Source organism: Sciurus vulgaris, assembly GCF_902686455.1.
Source record: "Sciurus vulgaris genome assembly, chromosome: 5".
Classification (NCBI taxonomy): domain Eukaryota; kingdom Metazoa; phylum Chordata; class Mammalia; order Rodentia; family Sciuridae; genus Sciurus; species Sciurus vulgaris.
Window position 1 is genome coordinate 9,607,492 of NC_136465.1, and position 14,991 is coordinate 9,622,482.

The following is a 14,991-nucleotide window of genomic DNA, read 5'->3' on the forward strand; positions in this document are numbered from 1 at the left end:
AGACTACATTAGGATTAAGCAAACCTCCAGCTGCTGAAGATGAAAATATGTGGAATTTCAAGTGTGTCTACTAAAAAATTGTCAAAGACTTAACAGTTATTAATTATCAGGATGAGAAAGCAGAGAATGTGAGCTTCCAGCAGGGAGCAGAAGCTTTTCTGCCTCAGCAGTTTTGCCAATCCAGGAAGGGCAGCCCAGGCGTGAGGCATGGGGCCTGGGCAGGAGTCATTCAGTCACCAGGGCAGAGAACCAACTGCAACACCATGCCCTGGGAGGCAGGGAGCCACTAAGAGGCAGAGTTGCTTCCAAAGCGCAAGGAGGTGGGAACAGAGGTCTGAATTCTGAGCTGGAAAGACCAAGGCCTGGCGACAGCACTTGACCCTCCAGGTGTGCTCTGGAGGGCTCCCCTTTGAAGCTGGGGAGGGACTGCTGCAGGGGTCATCCTGGTGACCTACAGACCAAAAGCCTTGGTCCTGGTCAAACAGCATGCTTAGGGGCCTAGTGAAGGAAGCAGAGAACCACAGAGGGGGCTAACACATCTAGGTCCCGACGTATTCCCGACAGCAAATTCTCATGTAAAATGCTCAGAAAACCTTAAAACAAGATGAGGTACTTTGAGATTAGAGCTGACAAGAAACAAGAGAGTGCAGATTACAGATGTCAACCATTTGCCACAGACTGCAAAAGGGCTGTGCTACATTATGGAGACAGAAGCTGAATTAAGTATGTTAAAAATAACAAAACCATCAAACGAATATGATGGAATTGAGAAAGATACCCTAAACCAGGGAGTTAAAAGATGAATAGGACAAAGCCATCAGCGGGGTAGACATGGCGGAATCAGCACACTGAAGCTGAGTCCGAACAGTGGCAGCATAGCAGAGAACAGCACGGAGGGAAGGGGGCGACACAGGACGGCACACCCAGGAGCCCCGCAGGAGTAGGCGGGAGAGAAGCCGGTGTGTCACCAATCAGAGGCTGGACACGACTCAGATCTGATCAAAAAGAATCAGCCCTCTGATTAAAGAAGCCCAATAGTGCAAGAGACATCCACACCTAGGACACAGGGCGACTCAACTAGAGTAAAATGAAGAGTCTGAAGACACAGAATCATGAAAACGTCTTGGGGAGTATCCTCAAAGACATGGGCTTCTTAATGTGACCTGCATTATTAAAAGCCAGAAAATAAGATACAGATTCAAGATGTGAAAAGAAAACAACTATAATCTCACAATTCCCTACTCAGAAAACTTTTAAGAATGAAGCAAAATAATGACATTTTATTCAAAACTGGAATAATTTGCTACCAGCAGATTATTACTGAATTAGTTACTTGCAGACTTTAGAAACACTTAAGAAAACCACTTGGCAGAACCTTCTAGCTGAAAAATGTGCTCCCTAAAGCCCAGCATTCCTATTTCCAGACATATATTCCACAAAAATGTATATGGGATATTTTACATAATGGGATCTTACACATCAGTGAAAATGAATGAACTATAGCCACGCACAGAGAGACTCAATCTCGTTGAGAAAAAGTAGCTGAAATAAAAACTACACTTCAATGATTCTACTTATCTAAAATAAAAAATGTTTAACTATATATCTAAGGGATACAGGATTAGGTAGTGAAAATAAAGAAAGAAAATACCAAACAAGTTAGGAGACTGGAGGAAAGGCAAGGCAGGCAACAGGAAGAAGGAATCAAACTGGAAGGGCCACAGGGCACTTCTGGGATGCAAGCTGATCTGTGTGGTAACGTTAGGGAGCGGCAGTCTGAAAGTGTGCCCGTCCAGAGCTCACAGCTGAAACTCAACCTCCATTAGCACAGGACTGAGAGGTGGGGCCTTCGGGAAGTGACTGGTCCAGTGTGCAGTCTTATGACTAATCCCTATAAGGGATCAGCATCCTTATAAAAGGGTCTGAGGGAGCCCGTTTGCCCTTTATGTCCTTCTGCCATGTGAGGACTCAGGAGCCATTCCTGAGGAATGGCTCTCACCAAATGCCAAGCCTGCTGGTGCTTTGATCTTGATCTTCCCAGCTTCCAGCACTGTGAGAAGTAAATGTCTATTGCTTATAAATTACTTGGTGTGAGGTCTTATAGTGGCCTACACGGCCTGAGGCACAGGCATGGTTAAACAATTCATTGTTTAATGTTTATAGACTTTCCTGTCTTAGTAGTATAGGAAAAAAATTAAAAAATTAAAAAAACAGGGCAAGATTAAGTAATATCAGGTATGTGTGAGTCCTTGTTTAAATGGGAAAATAAACCAATTTTTCATACCTACAGAAAAACAAACAAGATGCGGGCTATAATTCCAAATGGACAAAGAAGGAACATAGAATTGAAAATGTGACTTAACAGAGGAAGAAATAATAAAGGAAGTTTGATTAAGTATTTACTGGAAACAGAAATTTTACCTCCTAGAATTTTTCAAGAAAAGCAAAACTTTGGCCTCACAATTCAGATATTTTTGTGCTGACACAGGAAGGGAATTAGGTATCTGGAGGTGTGCTCCTGTTCTTTGACACTTCCTCTGCTAGGACACCAGACTGCCCTTATGGCTAGTCACGTGTTAGTGGTCTGAATTAAAATTCAGCCCACCTCATCTCATATTCCCATAGCCAACCTTGAAAAGAAGGAAAAATGTGCTAAATCTATCCTTTGAAATGTAAATCTGATTTTTTTATTAGATGCAAAAGACTGAAACAATGATTCATGATTCTTTAATAAAAAAATCAGTGAAATAAAAACAAATTAAAGAAACTTTAAATTATTTTTGGTTCAATTAATCAACTATTTATTGACTGATATACGCCTAGCAGCATTAATACAAGGAAATATATTCATTAGTTTCATTATTTGCTGTTGAAATGAGTTTATTACATCTCATTGATCTCCTAGAAGAACGGCAATATTTCACTTTTCAACAATGCACACTGAAGTTGGGGAAAGGTTTTTATTCTGAATGTTTGAAAATGGGCCAATTAACTCAATGACCCTAAATCTTTGAACTTTTCTCCTGTTCTGTTAAAAAAAAAAAATCTTACAAAGATGATAAAGATTACCCACATACAATCTTTGCTCTTCAAAGCAGCTGGTTATTGTAAGTCATTAATATATTCTTCTCTATCACCTTAAGTATATATAGCATATCTCAGAGAAGTTTGCTACCCAGCAGCCTAAAGATTCCTCCACACATTTTTAAAGGGCTATATCAAGATAATAACAAAGTAAAATGAACAAAGAAAAAAGCCAGATAACTTATAAAGTAGGTATAGAGAATCTAAATAGAAGCTACCACACTAACTTGCAGATGGGTGATGCTGGATCATCTGCTACCTCTTAGTTTTCTGTTACCAGGGAGTCTTACACGGAGGTCCACAGTCATCTGACTAAAGGAGAGTGGCCCTGTTCAAACAGAGCAGTGTGTACTGTGGCAGGGATCATCCCCACTACTGTGCTCATGGCTCAGATCACTAGTTGTCTCTGAGAAGTTGAAGTCTTTGCTGTGCGCTACCTTACAGCCTGTAGGAGGAGAGATCCTTTCTACTGATAGTCCCTTTAAATATAGACTTTAAGAGGAAACACAGTGCAGGCAGCAGTGGCACACAGCAGTGCCGTAACCCCAGTGACTTGGGAGGCTGAGGTAGGAGGGTCACAAGTTTGAGACCAGTCTGGTGATTCAATGAGTTCTTGTATCAAAATAAAAAATAAAAAAAGGGCCGGGGAAGTAGCTCAGTGGCAAAGGGCCCCTGGATTCAATCCCCAGTACCCCAAACCCTCCCCCTGAAGAGGAAAAATGGCAAAGTAGGAGGTTCCCAAGGTCAGTTCCTCTACTGGAACAACCACTCAGTAGAGAAACAACTACTTTGCAATGTGGGAACCTGCTCAGACAGTGTGGCCACTAGAGGAGTGCTTGAGGAAGGCAGAGGCTGCTGAGCTTTGGTCAGAGAGCAGAGTGCTCAAACCACCTTCTTTCCCCATTCCTCAGCCCATCACAGCTGCACGGACGACAGCCTGTGCTCCTTGGGCAGCTGGCAGTCATCCCCGAGGCTGTGCGTTCGGTCTGGTTTGAAGGAACCAGTGCAGAGGTTTTTGTTTGGACCCCTCTGGCTGCACTGGCTTCCTTGGTAAGGCCTACTGAAAGATTTAAATAGACATAGACTCCTTTTGTTGGATCCAGATATTTAAGGAAATCCCTCTTAGGTTACAGGCTGATCACAGAGATAAGAACAGACATATCAGTGATCACACATGTAAAGAATATGGAGACTGCAAAAATAGTTTGGAAAAGTCACTGACAAATGGATCAATGCACAAAATTCTGATTTCCAAAATTAGCACATTATATGCTCAAATGTCCAGCTCTCAACAATAATTATAAAGCATACAAAGAAACTGACCCATTTGAAGGAGAAAAGGATTTGACAAAAACTATTCCTCAGACTTTAAAATCACCAAAGATATCAAATCAACTACATTAAATATGCTCCAGGAGCTAAAGGAAACCATGGACAAAGAACTAAAGGATAACAAGGGGACACCGAATGAAGAAACAGGAAATGTCAATAAAGAGATTATAAAAGGGAACCAAACAAATTCTGGAGCAGAGATTTAAAATAGCTAAAAGAAAAAATTCACTAGAGGGCTTTGATGGCAGCTATGAGCAGGCAGAACTGAACTGATCTACTCGGAGGAGCAGAACAAAAGAGAGTTTAGAAAAATGTGAGCAGAACCCCAGAGGCCACGGGGGTCACCATCAAGAATACCAACATACGCACCACTGGAGTCTCCGGGAAGATGAGAGATGTTAAGATGCAGGGGAAAAAAGCAAATAAATGGTTGAAAACATGATGAAAGACATGAATCTATACGTTCAAGAAGCTGAGCAAATCCCAAGCAAGATAAATGCAAAGGGATCATAAATCTATGTTAGTGGACACAGGTATATAATCTGTGACAATAACAATATAAATGGAGAGGGACAGGGATGTACTGGAGCACAGAGCTTGCCTATTCTGCAGAACATGTCACCACCAACATCAGAACACACATCTTTCACAAGTGCACATAAGCCACTCTCCAGGACAGATCATACATATGTCTGGCCATAAAAAGTTTCAATAAATTTAAAAAAAGACTGAAATCAGGCAATCACAGTGGAATGAAACTAGAAATCAATAGATGGAAAAGTGAAAAATTCATAAATATGTGAAAATTAAATATACTCTTAATAGCCAGAGAAGAAATCATGAGGGAAACAGGGAAATATTTTGAACAAATGAAGAGAAAAACACAACATTCCAAAACTTAAGGCTTGAAGCAAAAGCAGTGATTGGAGAGAAATTTATAGATGTAAATGCTTATGTCAAAAGAAGAAAGGTCACAAATCAATAACCTACCCTATACCTTCAGGAATTAGAAAAATCATAAATTAAACCCAAAGCTAGCAGGAGGAGGTCAATAATAGAGATTATTATAAATATAGAATATATAGTGCGAGGTAAGCGCTCTACCACTGAGCCACAACCCCAGGCTGAAGGTCCATTTTTAATGAAACTGGCAAACCTTTATTTTAAGTTGGCTCTCCCGAAACCAAAAAGGAAACTTACTGCTAAAACAGAAATAAAAGGGAAGACATTACTATTGACTTTACAGAAATAAAAAGAAACATAAGAGACCACTATGAAGAACTGTAAACCAACATATTGGATAACCTAGTGTTATGGACAAATTCCTAGAAACCAACTATAAAAACTGACTCCAGAAGAAACAAAGTCTAAACAGAAACTCACTATGAAAACTGATTCCAGAAGAAACAAAGTCTAAACAGACCAAGTAGAGACTAAATCAGTGATCAATAAGGGGCCATGATCAAATGGCTTTATCTGTAAATTCCATCAAACAACTAAAAAAAGAATTAATATCAATTTTTCCAAAGAGGAAGGATACTTTTTCTTTGGTATTAAGGTGGATAAGACAAGTGGAGAAGAAACGAGGTGCTTTTCCTAAGTCATTTCCGCTGAGGCCCTCAACATCTGGGACTCAGAAGAACCATCTCTTTCATGCCCTGCTCAATTTCTCAACAAGAGTCACTAAGTTCGCATGCGTGTGCACACACACAAACAGGATGCTATCTAAAGCCTCTAAAATTTGGGATGGTGCATTATACAATAATACATAACCAAAACAACCAGTAATTGGTATGATATGCAGTAAAAAAGGAATGGACTACACAGGGTACAGACGTGGGGCTTCTTGGACTGGTATACTGAACATAAAGGGACGGACAATCTAGATAACCAGCTGATCAGGGAGGTTCAGGTGGGTTGTGTAAGGAAATTATCCAATGGCCACAATCTAAAATCCCAAATCCAACAGTTTAAGCCAGAATGCCTAAGTTAAAAATTCCCTACATGTCCTACTGATATCAGAAATCCCTAATCTCAAAGGCTCTATAAAGCCACCATCGTGGAGGCTGCTATGGCAACAGCACCAATATTTTCAGCATGATTTAGTTATTATCTGCTCACCTAAAGGGGAAGAATCTGTGAAATCCCCGTCTCTAAAGGATCTAATATAAACGCCTTTATGAAACTGAATGGGTGAAGACAATGTCAAATATTTAGAGAATAGGACAGAACTATTGCTAGGAGAGTTATGTAACAGTAAGGAGCAAGGCAGCAAGTCATTAAAACAAACTTCCTGATGGACAGGTGGTAGTGAGGACTGAAGGCAAGGCTGCCTTCGGGAGGGCTTCCTTTCTCAGAGAAGTCTGTGAAGTATCCAACTTTATAAAAGAGGCGGTCATTCATCTCAAAGCTCCCAGACTTTTCAGGAATGTTACCAGAGACCACATGATATAACCCTGTTTCTCCTAGGCTAAAGCATACAACCATCATTCCAATATTTGTAAGCCAAGAGGAACAAAAATAGGGGAGAAAGGGTTTATGAGAGCAGGCTAGCCTTTGAGACTTTAAGGTACACATTTCTGAAACATAAGAAGGCTAGACTGCACGGATCAGGAATTAGCAACAGCACTTGCCAAACGCTGTTTTTCAGGTGTTGATGGGCCACGACGAATTGGTATCACTAGCTTCTGCCAAGGAAATATCACAAAAAGTTCAGTTGCCTACAAGATCAAACAGCAGAAACTCACAGGTGGCCTATTCAGGAATATTCTAAACGTGCACTAATAAACAGCGTCACGTGATGCCAACTGAGGAATGGTTTAATGCACTCGACATGCAAAGTATTACAAACTGGTACCTGATTCACCTAAAATGAGTAAGTGTCAAGCCGGGGAATAATGATTCCTGAGAGGAGCCATGCAACAATGCCTCCATGTGGAGCCAAAACATAGACACCAATTAGCTAATACCAAGCTAATTTGTTATCTAGCAAAGTAGCATTCTCTACTATCAATGTTAGTCTGATTAATAATGATGCTGAAATTAATAGAGATTTTGTAGTAAAGCAATACTCTATGCTGTATCTATTGTCTTTAAAAAGAAAGATACTAATAATGATTTTTGAAAGTCTGACTGGAACATGCATCGAGAAAGAAACATGTATGATCATTGTTAGCATACCAAAATCAAAGAAAGGAATGAATAGAATCCAGAAAATGTACATTTAATTAGGGGCTATTTAGAAGATAATTTATAAAAAGACAAAGTATGTAAAGGAGAGAGAATGAAAGAGGAAACAATCTTCCCTGTCCTTTCTGATAAGTCCCACATTAACACACTCGCCTGTGGCACACACTGGTTTGCATTTGGCAGGCTTCCTGCGTCCATTAGCAAAGAGCTACGCCATAATGAAGAAAAGCTTTTCTAGGCACTTTGGTAAGGATTATGAGTCCATTATCAGACAGACCTAGCTACAAATGTACCCTTCTTTTCAACTAGATTATAATGCAAAGAATAAAACAACCTTCACCTGAAACTGAGGGAGATGTGTAGTAGCCTGGAATACAGGAGAAGTTTCTGGGGTCCAGGAAGTATAAGTCTCAGTCATTTATAGTGAAAGGCAACAAAACAACTGCTATTTTCTTCCTACAATGATTGTATTAATCAGTGGCTCTAGGGTACAAGACCATTAATTTCAGTCCTAGGAAGCCATACTGAATTATATAAAGCATAGGTGCATTGAGTTTTTGACTATTGGGAATTGTAGACCCAGCTTTAGGGTCTTATGACTGCGTATCATGATTAAAGAATGATCTCATCTCTACAGTGACTTGTTTAATTACCCTATATTTAAATTCTTCCCCCCCTCCCTTGTTTTTGGGCTTTTTAACAGATTTAAACAAAATGCCATCAGCCTCTGACTTCAGTGATTTCTGTCACCAACCATTCAGACGTTTCCCTCGTTTCTCTCCATCACCGTGTAATCTATCAGCCTTGAACAATTCTTGGCCAATGGCCATATTAATTTTCTACTTGAAAGAACACAAATAGAATCCTGCTTATGACGAAGGTACGGGGAGCTTGGGGAATAGCTGTTCGTCTTGCTGCATAGCAATTAGCTTGGCAAATTGAAACAGTGACATGACTGACTCTGATACCTAGCCAAAATTGCCAGAACAAAAAACTCATTCTGTGGGGGGCGTTAAATGGCTTTTTGAATAGTGGCTACTGACAGTTATATTTGCTCTTTTGGAAATGGTACGGGGAATATGACATCAGAGACCTCCCGTTTCCATGGTGATCATTAGTGATGGCATTTTAAAAGTTGTGGCTAGCTTCTACAGTATAATTCCTTGCACTTCACACCATACGTGAAGGAGAGAAAAACTGCCTCATCTTGACAGGTCAGAAGGAAACAATGTGATCACCCAAGCAGATAAACAACATGGTTTTTAAGTAATTATGATTTGTTAATCTTAAGCAGATGTGGGTTGATAGAAGACACGTGGGTAAATGGGCAAGAGATATTAAAGCACTTGGCCGTAACTGGGAAGAATTAATGGCTCAGACACTCAGCAACAATTTATGGTTATTTCCTGCTTAGACACTATTTTACAAACTAGTCGTTCTTATGACATTGATTTACCTATTTTTATACATGGGAAAAGATTATTTTCTTACTTTGAAGCAAATTAACCTGGAATCTAAGTAGGGCGAAATGGGCCTTCCTCTGAAGGTGATGACCCAGCCAGCTGTGAGCCCCTGGGCATGCCTGAGAGGAACAAGGCACCTCATACCTCGATGTGCCTCTGCTAGACCTTTGATACCTGCAGTGTTGTTGATGTCGTTTTGCTTTAGTTAATAATATTCACGTTTAAAAATTATGGCTAACTTTAAAACACAGTTTATTAAGACAATTGTATGTACTTTGAAAAACATAGATGAATAAAACTAAAAATTCCTCTAAGGAAGTATTTCATTTGACTTTGATAAATGAGGAAGTTTTCAATTTTCTCACACTGTACTGTAAAGGTAGCACTAGTTAAAAAAAAAAAAAGGTCATCAGCTATAAAACCTACAGTATATAGCTATAAATAAAATATACTGAGGTAATACAGATAAAAAGCAATTTTGTTTATTAGCAGGGAAATCAAGAATACACAGTCTTTCTGACTTGATATTCAAATGAGATCTGTGCAGTTAATATTATTTAGAGGTAGAATCAAAGGTCATAAATCTACAGTAACTAAGAAAATGTGCTGGCGAGATGAAGGGAAATCATAATGAATCTGAACATAATTTTTAAAAAACTGTACATAGTGCATTACTTTTACAGAGAGGGTAACCAAAATGATAAATGATTCTGTCTCTCCCTTACTGAAGCTACCAGTTACGGCAAGACAGAACATCTAGGTCACCACTGTGTATGATTTACAGGAAAGCCAGCAGACCCAGAGCAAGGATGAATTTATAAATTAAGGCCAAGGTCAGAGAAAAACGTAGGCCAATTAGGTCACAAAGTGTCACCAGCTGTGACCAACATTAATATGTGTCCACGAATCATGGACAGGATTAACTACCCATGGAAGACTTTATCATCATCGTCATCATCAAACACCCAACCTACAATGAGACTGGGATTCATTACTGATGAAATTAAAGAGTATTTTTAACATGCTATCAGAAAAATAATCTACTTAAACTGTAATCAGTAAAACCTAAGTGGTCATGTTGACAGGTAACAAAGTGAAGATTCTAAGGGATAGAATTCTAGATAATTAGAAATGTGTAAGATAACCTAATTCATTTTCTTTTAATAAGAAAATAAAGGCCCATAGAGATCAAGTAAAATAAATCTAGGGTCACAAGAAGGGCCGCTGGTAAAGCAGGCGTGGAATCCTGGCCCCCTGCTCCTCCCAACCCCCATCACGGTCTCTCTACAGCTAGTGCTATCTAATGGAGCACTGTTAATGAAATGCAGCCTGTAAACACAGCACCACCACAGAGAGGACTTCATTCTAAGGATCAACACACAGACTAATTGCTTGACTTTTTACAAAAACAAATCAAAACACACACACACACACACACACACACACACACACACACAATTATTCTTAAATCAGAAAAACCAAATTAAAGTAAAGAAACATGGAGAGAAAAAGGACACTGTACATAATAAACAATTTCTATCTACGCTCCTTCAAGTACTGAACAGACACCTCAGGTGTCTGAGGAGAAACTTGAAAAGAACAGTAACACATTGCTAAGTTGGAGAAATTAAACCCAACATCTACAAAGCAGAAGTTCTTGGTGTTTTCACTGGAAGGGTGACCACAGCTTGAGTCAAACGGAAGAGCCAAGGCCTATGTGGTCCTCTACAGAGATCGATGGTGGGGCACCCAGGCCAGAGTGACACGCACTTTGTCCTTTCCCAGGAAGAACTAGAGCTCCTAGAAAGGCATTGCAGGGCTCTTCCCCAGAACCCCACCGGCCAGAAGAAACCCCTGTGCGGCATGTGGCGGAGCTGCTGTGCCAGCTGAGGCAGGCTCTCCCCTGGGAGGCGAAGTCTCTAGGTATTTTAGTCTCCTCGCAGGTGGATCTAGAGCAGTTATCATTTAGATTTGGACAAAAAGCTGGAAAGATGACATGCTGATTTCCACCAGGAAAGACACCCTGCTCAGAAAAGCAGAAACGGAGGCTCTTATGAACCACTGATGTGACCTCAGGCAAGTCAGGGGCCTGAACAGTGATGGGAGATGGATAACCTTCAGCTTCAAAACGGATTAGGTTCCACAGACACCAGAAAAACCACGTGACTGCACATCAGTCGCTGCGTATCAGGAGAGCAGAGCTGCCAGGGTCTCAGAGTTATCACTACCTTGATGACTGGGGAAGGGCATTTGGAAGAGAACACTAAAATCCTGCTTCCCAAACGTAGTCTGAAGACAAGGAACGGAGGTATCACTCAGGAGCACTTAGAAATGTAGGTTCCCACCAGACCTAAAGAATCAGAATCTGCACTTCAACAAGCTTTCCAGGTGATTCCTAGGCAGTCAAGTCCCAGAAGTGAAAACACTGATGGTGCTCTAGCAAAAACCCTTTCGGGTGTTATCAACCCCAGAGATGCACGTGCAGAGTGGGTTCAGTCAGTCTGGCCCTATCCTGGTACTTCTGGTCAACCACAGGTAAAATGGCTGAGAGGTAAGCACTTTTTACTACAGGTGAGCCTCAATTAGACCTCTTCTTTGTGGAATTTAGGTGATAGAGAAACATATAAAGCTAGAAATACTCTATTAACCTGGGTAGTATCAAAAGTCACAGCCAGACTGAATGACTAAGTGAACCTGTGTGATTACATTTTCATAATTATAATGATTAAGATCTGAGCAAGGGTATTGATTTAATGATTGGCAACAACATTGATTTTTTTAAAACCTCATTTCAACTTTCATTTTCAGAAAAGACTATTTTCTCCAAAGATGTGGTGTAGCTTTTGGAATGTGTTAGTCTGGTGGGAAAACAAAAAACCCCTGAGGAAAAAACCAACCTATATTTTGATCCTGGCTCTCACCATTTTAGCTCCTACCTCAAATCAGCCATTTTTCATAGGGACACAACACTGAAGAGTGAAATGAAAGGGTGTGCACTCACATCAGATCTCCTTTTCATGCCCCCTTCCCCGTTACCTGATGCCCTGGGTAAGGAATGGGGAAGCTCCCGATGGTGTTCAGAACATACTACCCCAAACAGGTGATCTGACACACTGAAAATTTTAAGCTGAAGGAATCTAAGAAAATAGCAGGTGCCTGAAGCCCTCTCTGACCTTCCCCTGCTCTCCTCCCCTGAAGCAGGGTAAGGCCCTCAGATCAGAGGTGCCCTCCCCACACAGGGGAACAGAGCATCCCGACCTCTGAATGAACGAGGCTTGCTAAGTGCCCCTAGTTTATTACCTTTAGCTCACTCTCCTGTGCCCAATCATATTTCCTTACGACTTTCCAATCTACATCAAGTATCTAGTATCAAAACACTATATCAAGTAGCTAGTACAAAAAATGCAGGTTTAACCATTTCTTTGGATCTTCGTTTTCTTATGAAGGCACCTATGTTCTATAAAATTTACACCACATAAACCTGAATGTTCTTCCCCTATTAATTTGTCTTTGCTGGCTGCATTTCAGATCCAGCCAGGGAACCTAACGCAGTTGAAGAAATTTTTTTTCCTCCCCTGCTCCCACTTGCCCAGGAATGACTCACTGAAAACAGTACTGAAGGAGCAAGAACACTGCTTTTACACATCTTATACTGACAACCAAGGTTCCACTTTAATTTTCTAAACAATGGTGATAATCTCCACACTGGTTTATATTTTTATTGGATCCATATAATCAAATTCCACTTCCCCAGACAAACTAACTGGGCACAAAGCACAAGAGAGATGCTAACCACAACCACCAGTGTGACAGACAGCGAAGAAGATAAGATCTGGATAACTGGCCCTGCACTCTCAGAGTTGGAACGTTTCTGAAAGTTCTACTCCACCAAACTGCTTCCATGATTCTCCTGAGTGTTTGGGCACAAGTCCTTCAGTCAGGTCTAATTTTGAACATAGTAATCATAAAAAGGGGCAAGAGAATATTGAGGTAGACTTCATAGTGCTACCAAATTCAAAATGTGGATGAATCATGAATTTCTCCCTCCCCAAGTTACCTGAAATAACAGCTATTTTCCCAGATCCATGTTCTTCTCGAGCTATTCTTTCTGCCTCCTCCATCAGCAGCATGCCAAATCCCTGGAAGGAGCAATAAAGGGTTTGGGAGATTAAGAAGGGAGGAAGTCCATCAAAAGAAGTCCATAAAAAAAGGTTATAATTTTGCAGTTGCTAAAATCTATTAAAAAGAATGACAAAAATCTACTCATGTGAGTAAAGAAAAACAAACCATTTATACCAAAAATGCTTGGCAGCCAACCAGTGAAAAAGGTTTAACTTTCCAACCAGACCTACCAAATGGTATTCTGTGCAGGACATAACCTAGTCATAGCAAGGTCACCTCTTTTTAGGTAAGTTCTAGGCAGTCTCCAGAGGACAGAAGTTTGGGGCAATAAATCTTTTATTTGACATTCCTCTACTTTCGAAAATCAGGCAAGGTCCTTTACATCACCAATTGTGGGGCTTACCCTAAATTCACCACTGGTGCTTTTTAACACATTTTCCTGGGTTTTAAAAAGTGAGTACTAATTTTAGGTTGTCTGGGATCAGAAGAGCGTTCCTCTGTATAAACAATAGCTTGCAGTTTACAAAGTGCTTCATTATTCCTTATGCACTTTCACGTCATATTCTCACATGAGTGCACAGTCAAGTCGACTCGTGTAAAACTGCCAGTATTATGATTTTGGACTTCCCAAAGCAGCAATTTTGCGTGGTTCAATCTGATATATTCAATTTGGCTGAAACTGTTTGTCTTTCCTTCTGCCCCTTCAGTTCCCAAAGGGAGCAGTGTGGAGAGAAAACATGGTGGAACAGCTGAAATGCTGATCCTTTTGCTCCTAATTCTACCTTTGCCCTCTTCTGTCTCCATTCACCCTCACCCCCCATTCCTTTTCTTTTTTCCTACCTCGGGCAATTTCTTAATTATAAGCCAAACAGAAACAGAATACAGGATACCTGATGCTGAAATTTAGTAGGATCCCGGCTGCTCACAGGGACTACGCTTCCATATACGTGCAGTTCCCGGACTATGGACACACCTCCACCCAACTCAAAACGGAAAGTTTCCTCGGAGCACTTTCGTAGTCGCAGGAGGCCAATCAGAATGTCTTGATCAGGATCTTCATATGACAAGAATGTTTCCCAGCCACCATTTGCAACATAATCTCTTCTTACCAATTCAACCTGTTGAACAGAGAGTGCACAAAAAATATTTTTCAAAATTAAAAACCAAGTTCATTTTTATAATCATACGCATTTATTTAGGCTTTTATTCAGTTAGGAAAAAAGAATGAATCATCACTAATTATGTTCTTTTTACTGATCTCCTTTCAAATAGTCCCAATAAATAAGAGTTCATGCCTTGATTATGAACTCTTGTAAATGGAAAACAATTTAATAAATATTTGAACTCAATTAACCTGAGATTCTTACAGATATCCAGCTCAGTTAATGCTTCTATATATTTAAATCTTTGATCTCCCATGAATAATCTTTAAGATAAAATTACAGATTATGTCACAGGTTAACTCTCATTTGGTTAGTCCCCAAATGTTGGATGTTCAGAGGTTTCCTTTTCTTTTTGGCACTGGGGATTTAACCAATGAGCGACTTCCCCAGTTCTTTTTATTTTGAGACAGGGTCTCACTAAGTTGCTTAGGTTGGCTTTGAATTCACAATCCTCTTGCTTCAGCCTCCTAAGCTGCCGGGACTATAAGTGTGCACCATCACACCTGGCGGTGGTTTAATTTTCTAGACCTTACTTCCTTCATTAGAACCTACTGGGGTAGGGGGCGATATTGACACTGGTCCCTTGAACTGTGATGGCATTTAAGAAGTATTGCATCTCACAGAGCTCTTAAATCATA

At 40.3% G+C, this 14,991-nt stretch overlaps 1 protein-coding gene across 1 annotated transcript in view; it reads right to left on the minus strand.

Annotated features, from left to right (window-relative positions):
• ELP3 (elongator acetyltransferase complex subunit 3) overlaps positions 1-14,991 on the minus strand; it is a 78,875-nt gene that overhangs the window by 10,057 nt on the left and 53,827 nt on the right. The window contains exons 13-14 of the mRNA XM_079139952.1: positions 14,081-14,308; positions 13,126-13,207 (exon numbers count right to left, since the gene is read on the minus strand). Of these exons, the coding sequence (XP_078996078.1) occupies positions 13,126-13,207; positions 14,081-14,308 (310 nt within the window). The remainder of the gene's footprint in view (positions 1-13,125; positions 13,208-14,080; positions 14,309-14,991) is intronic.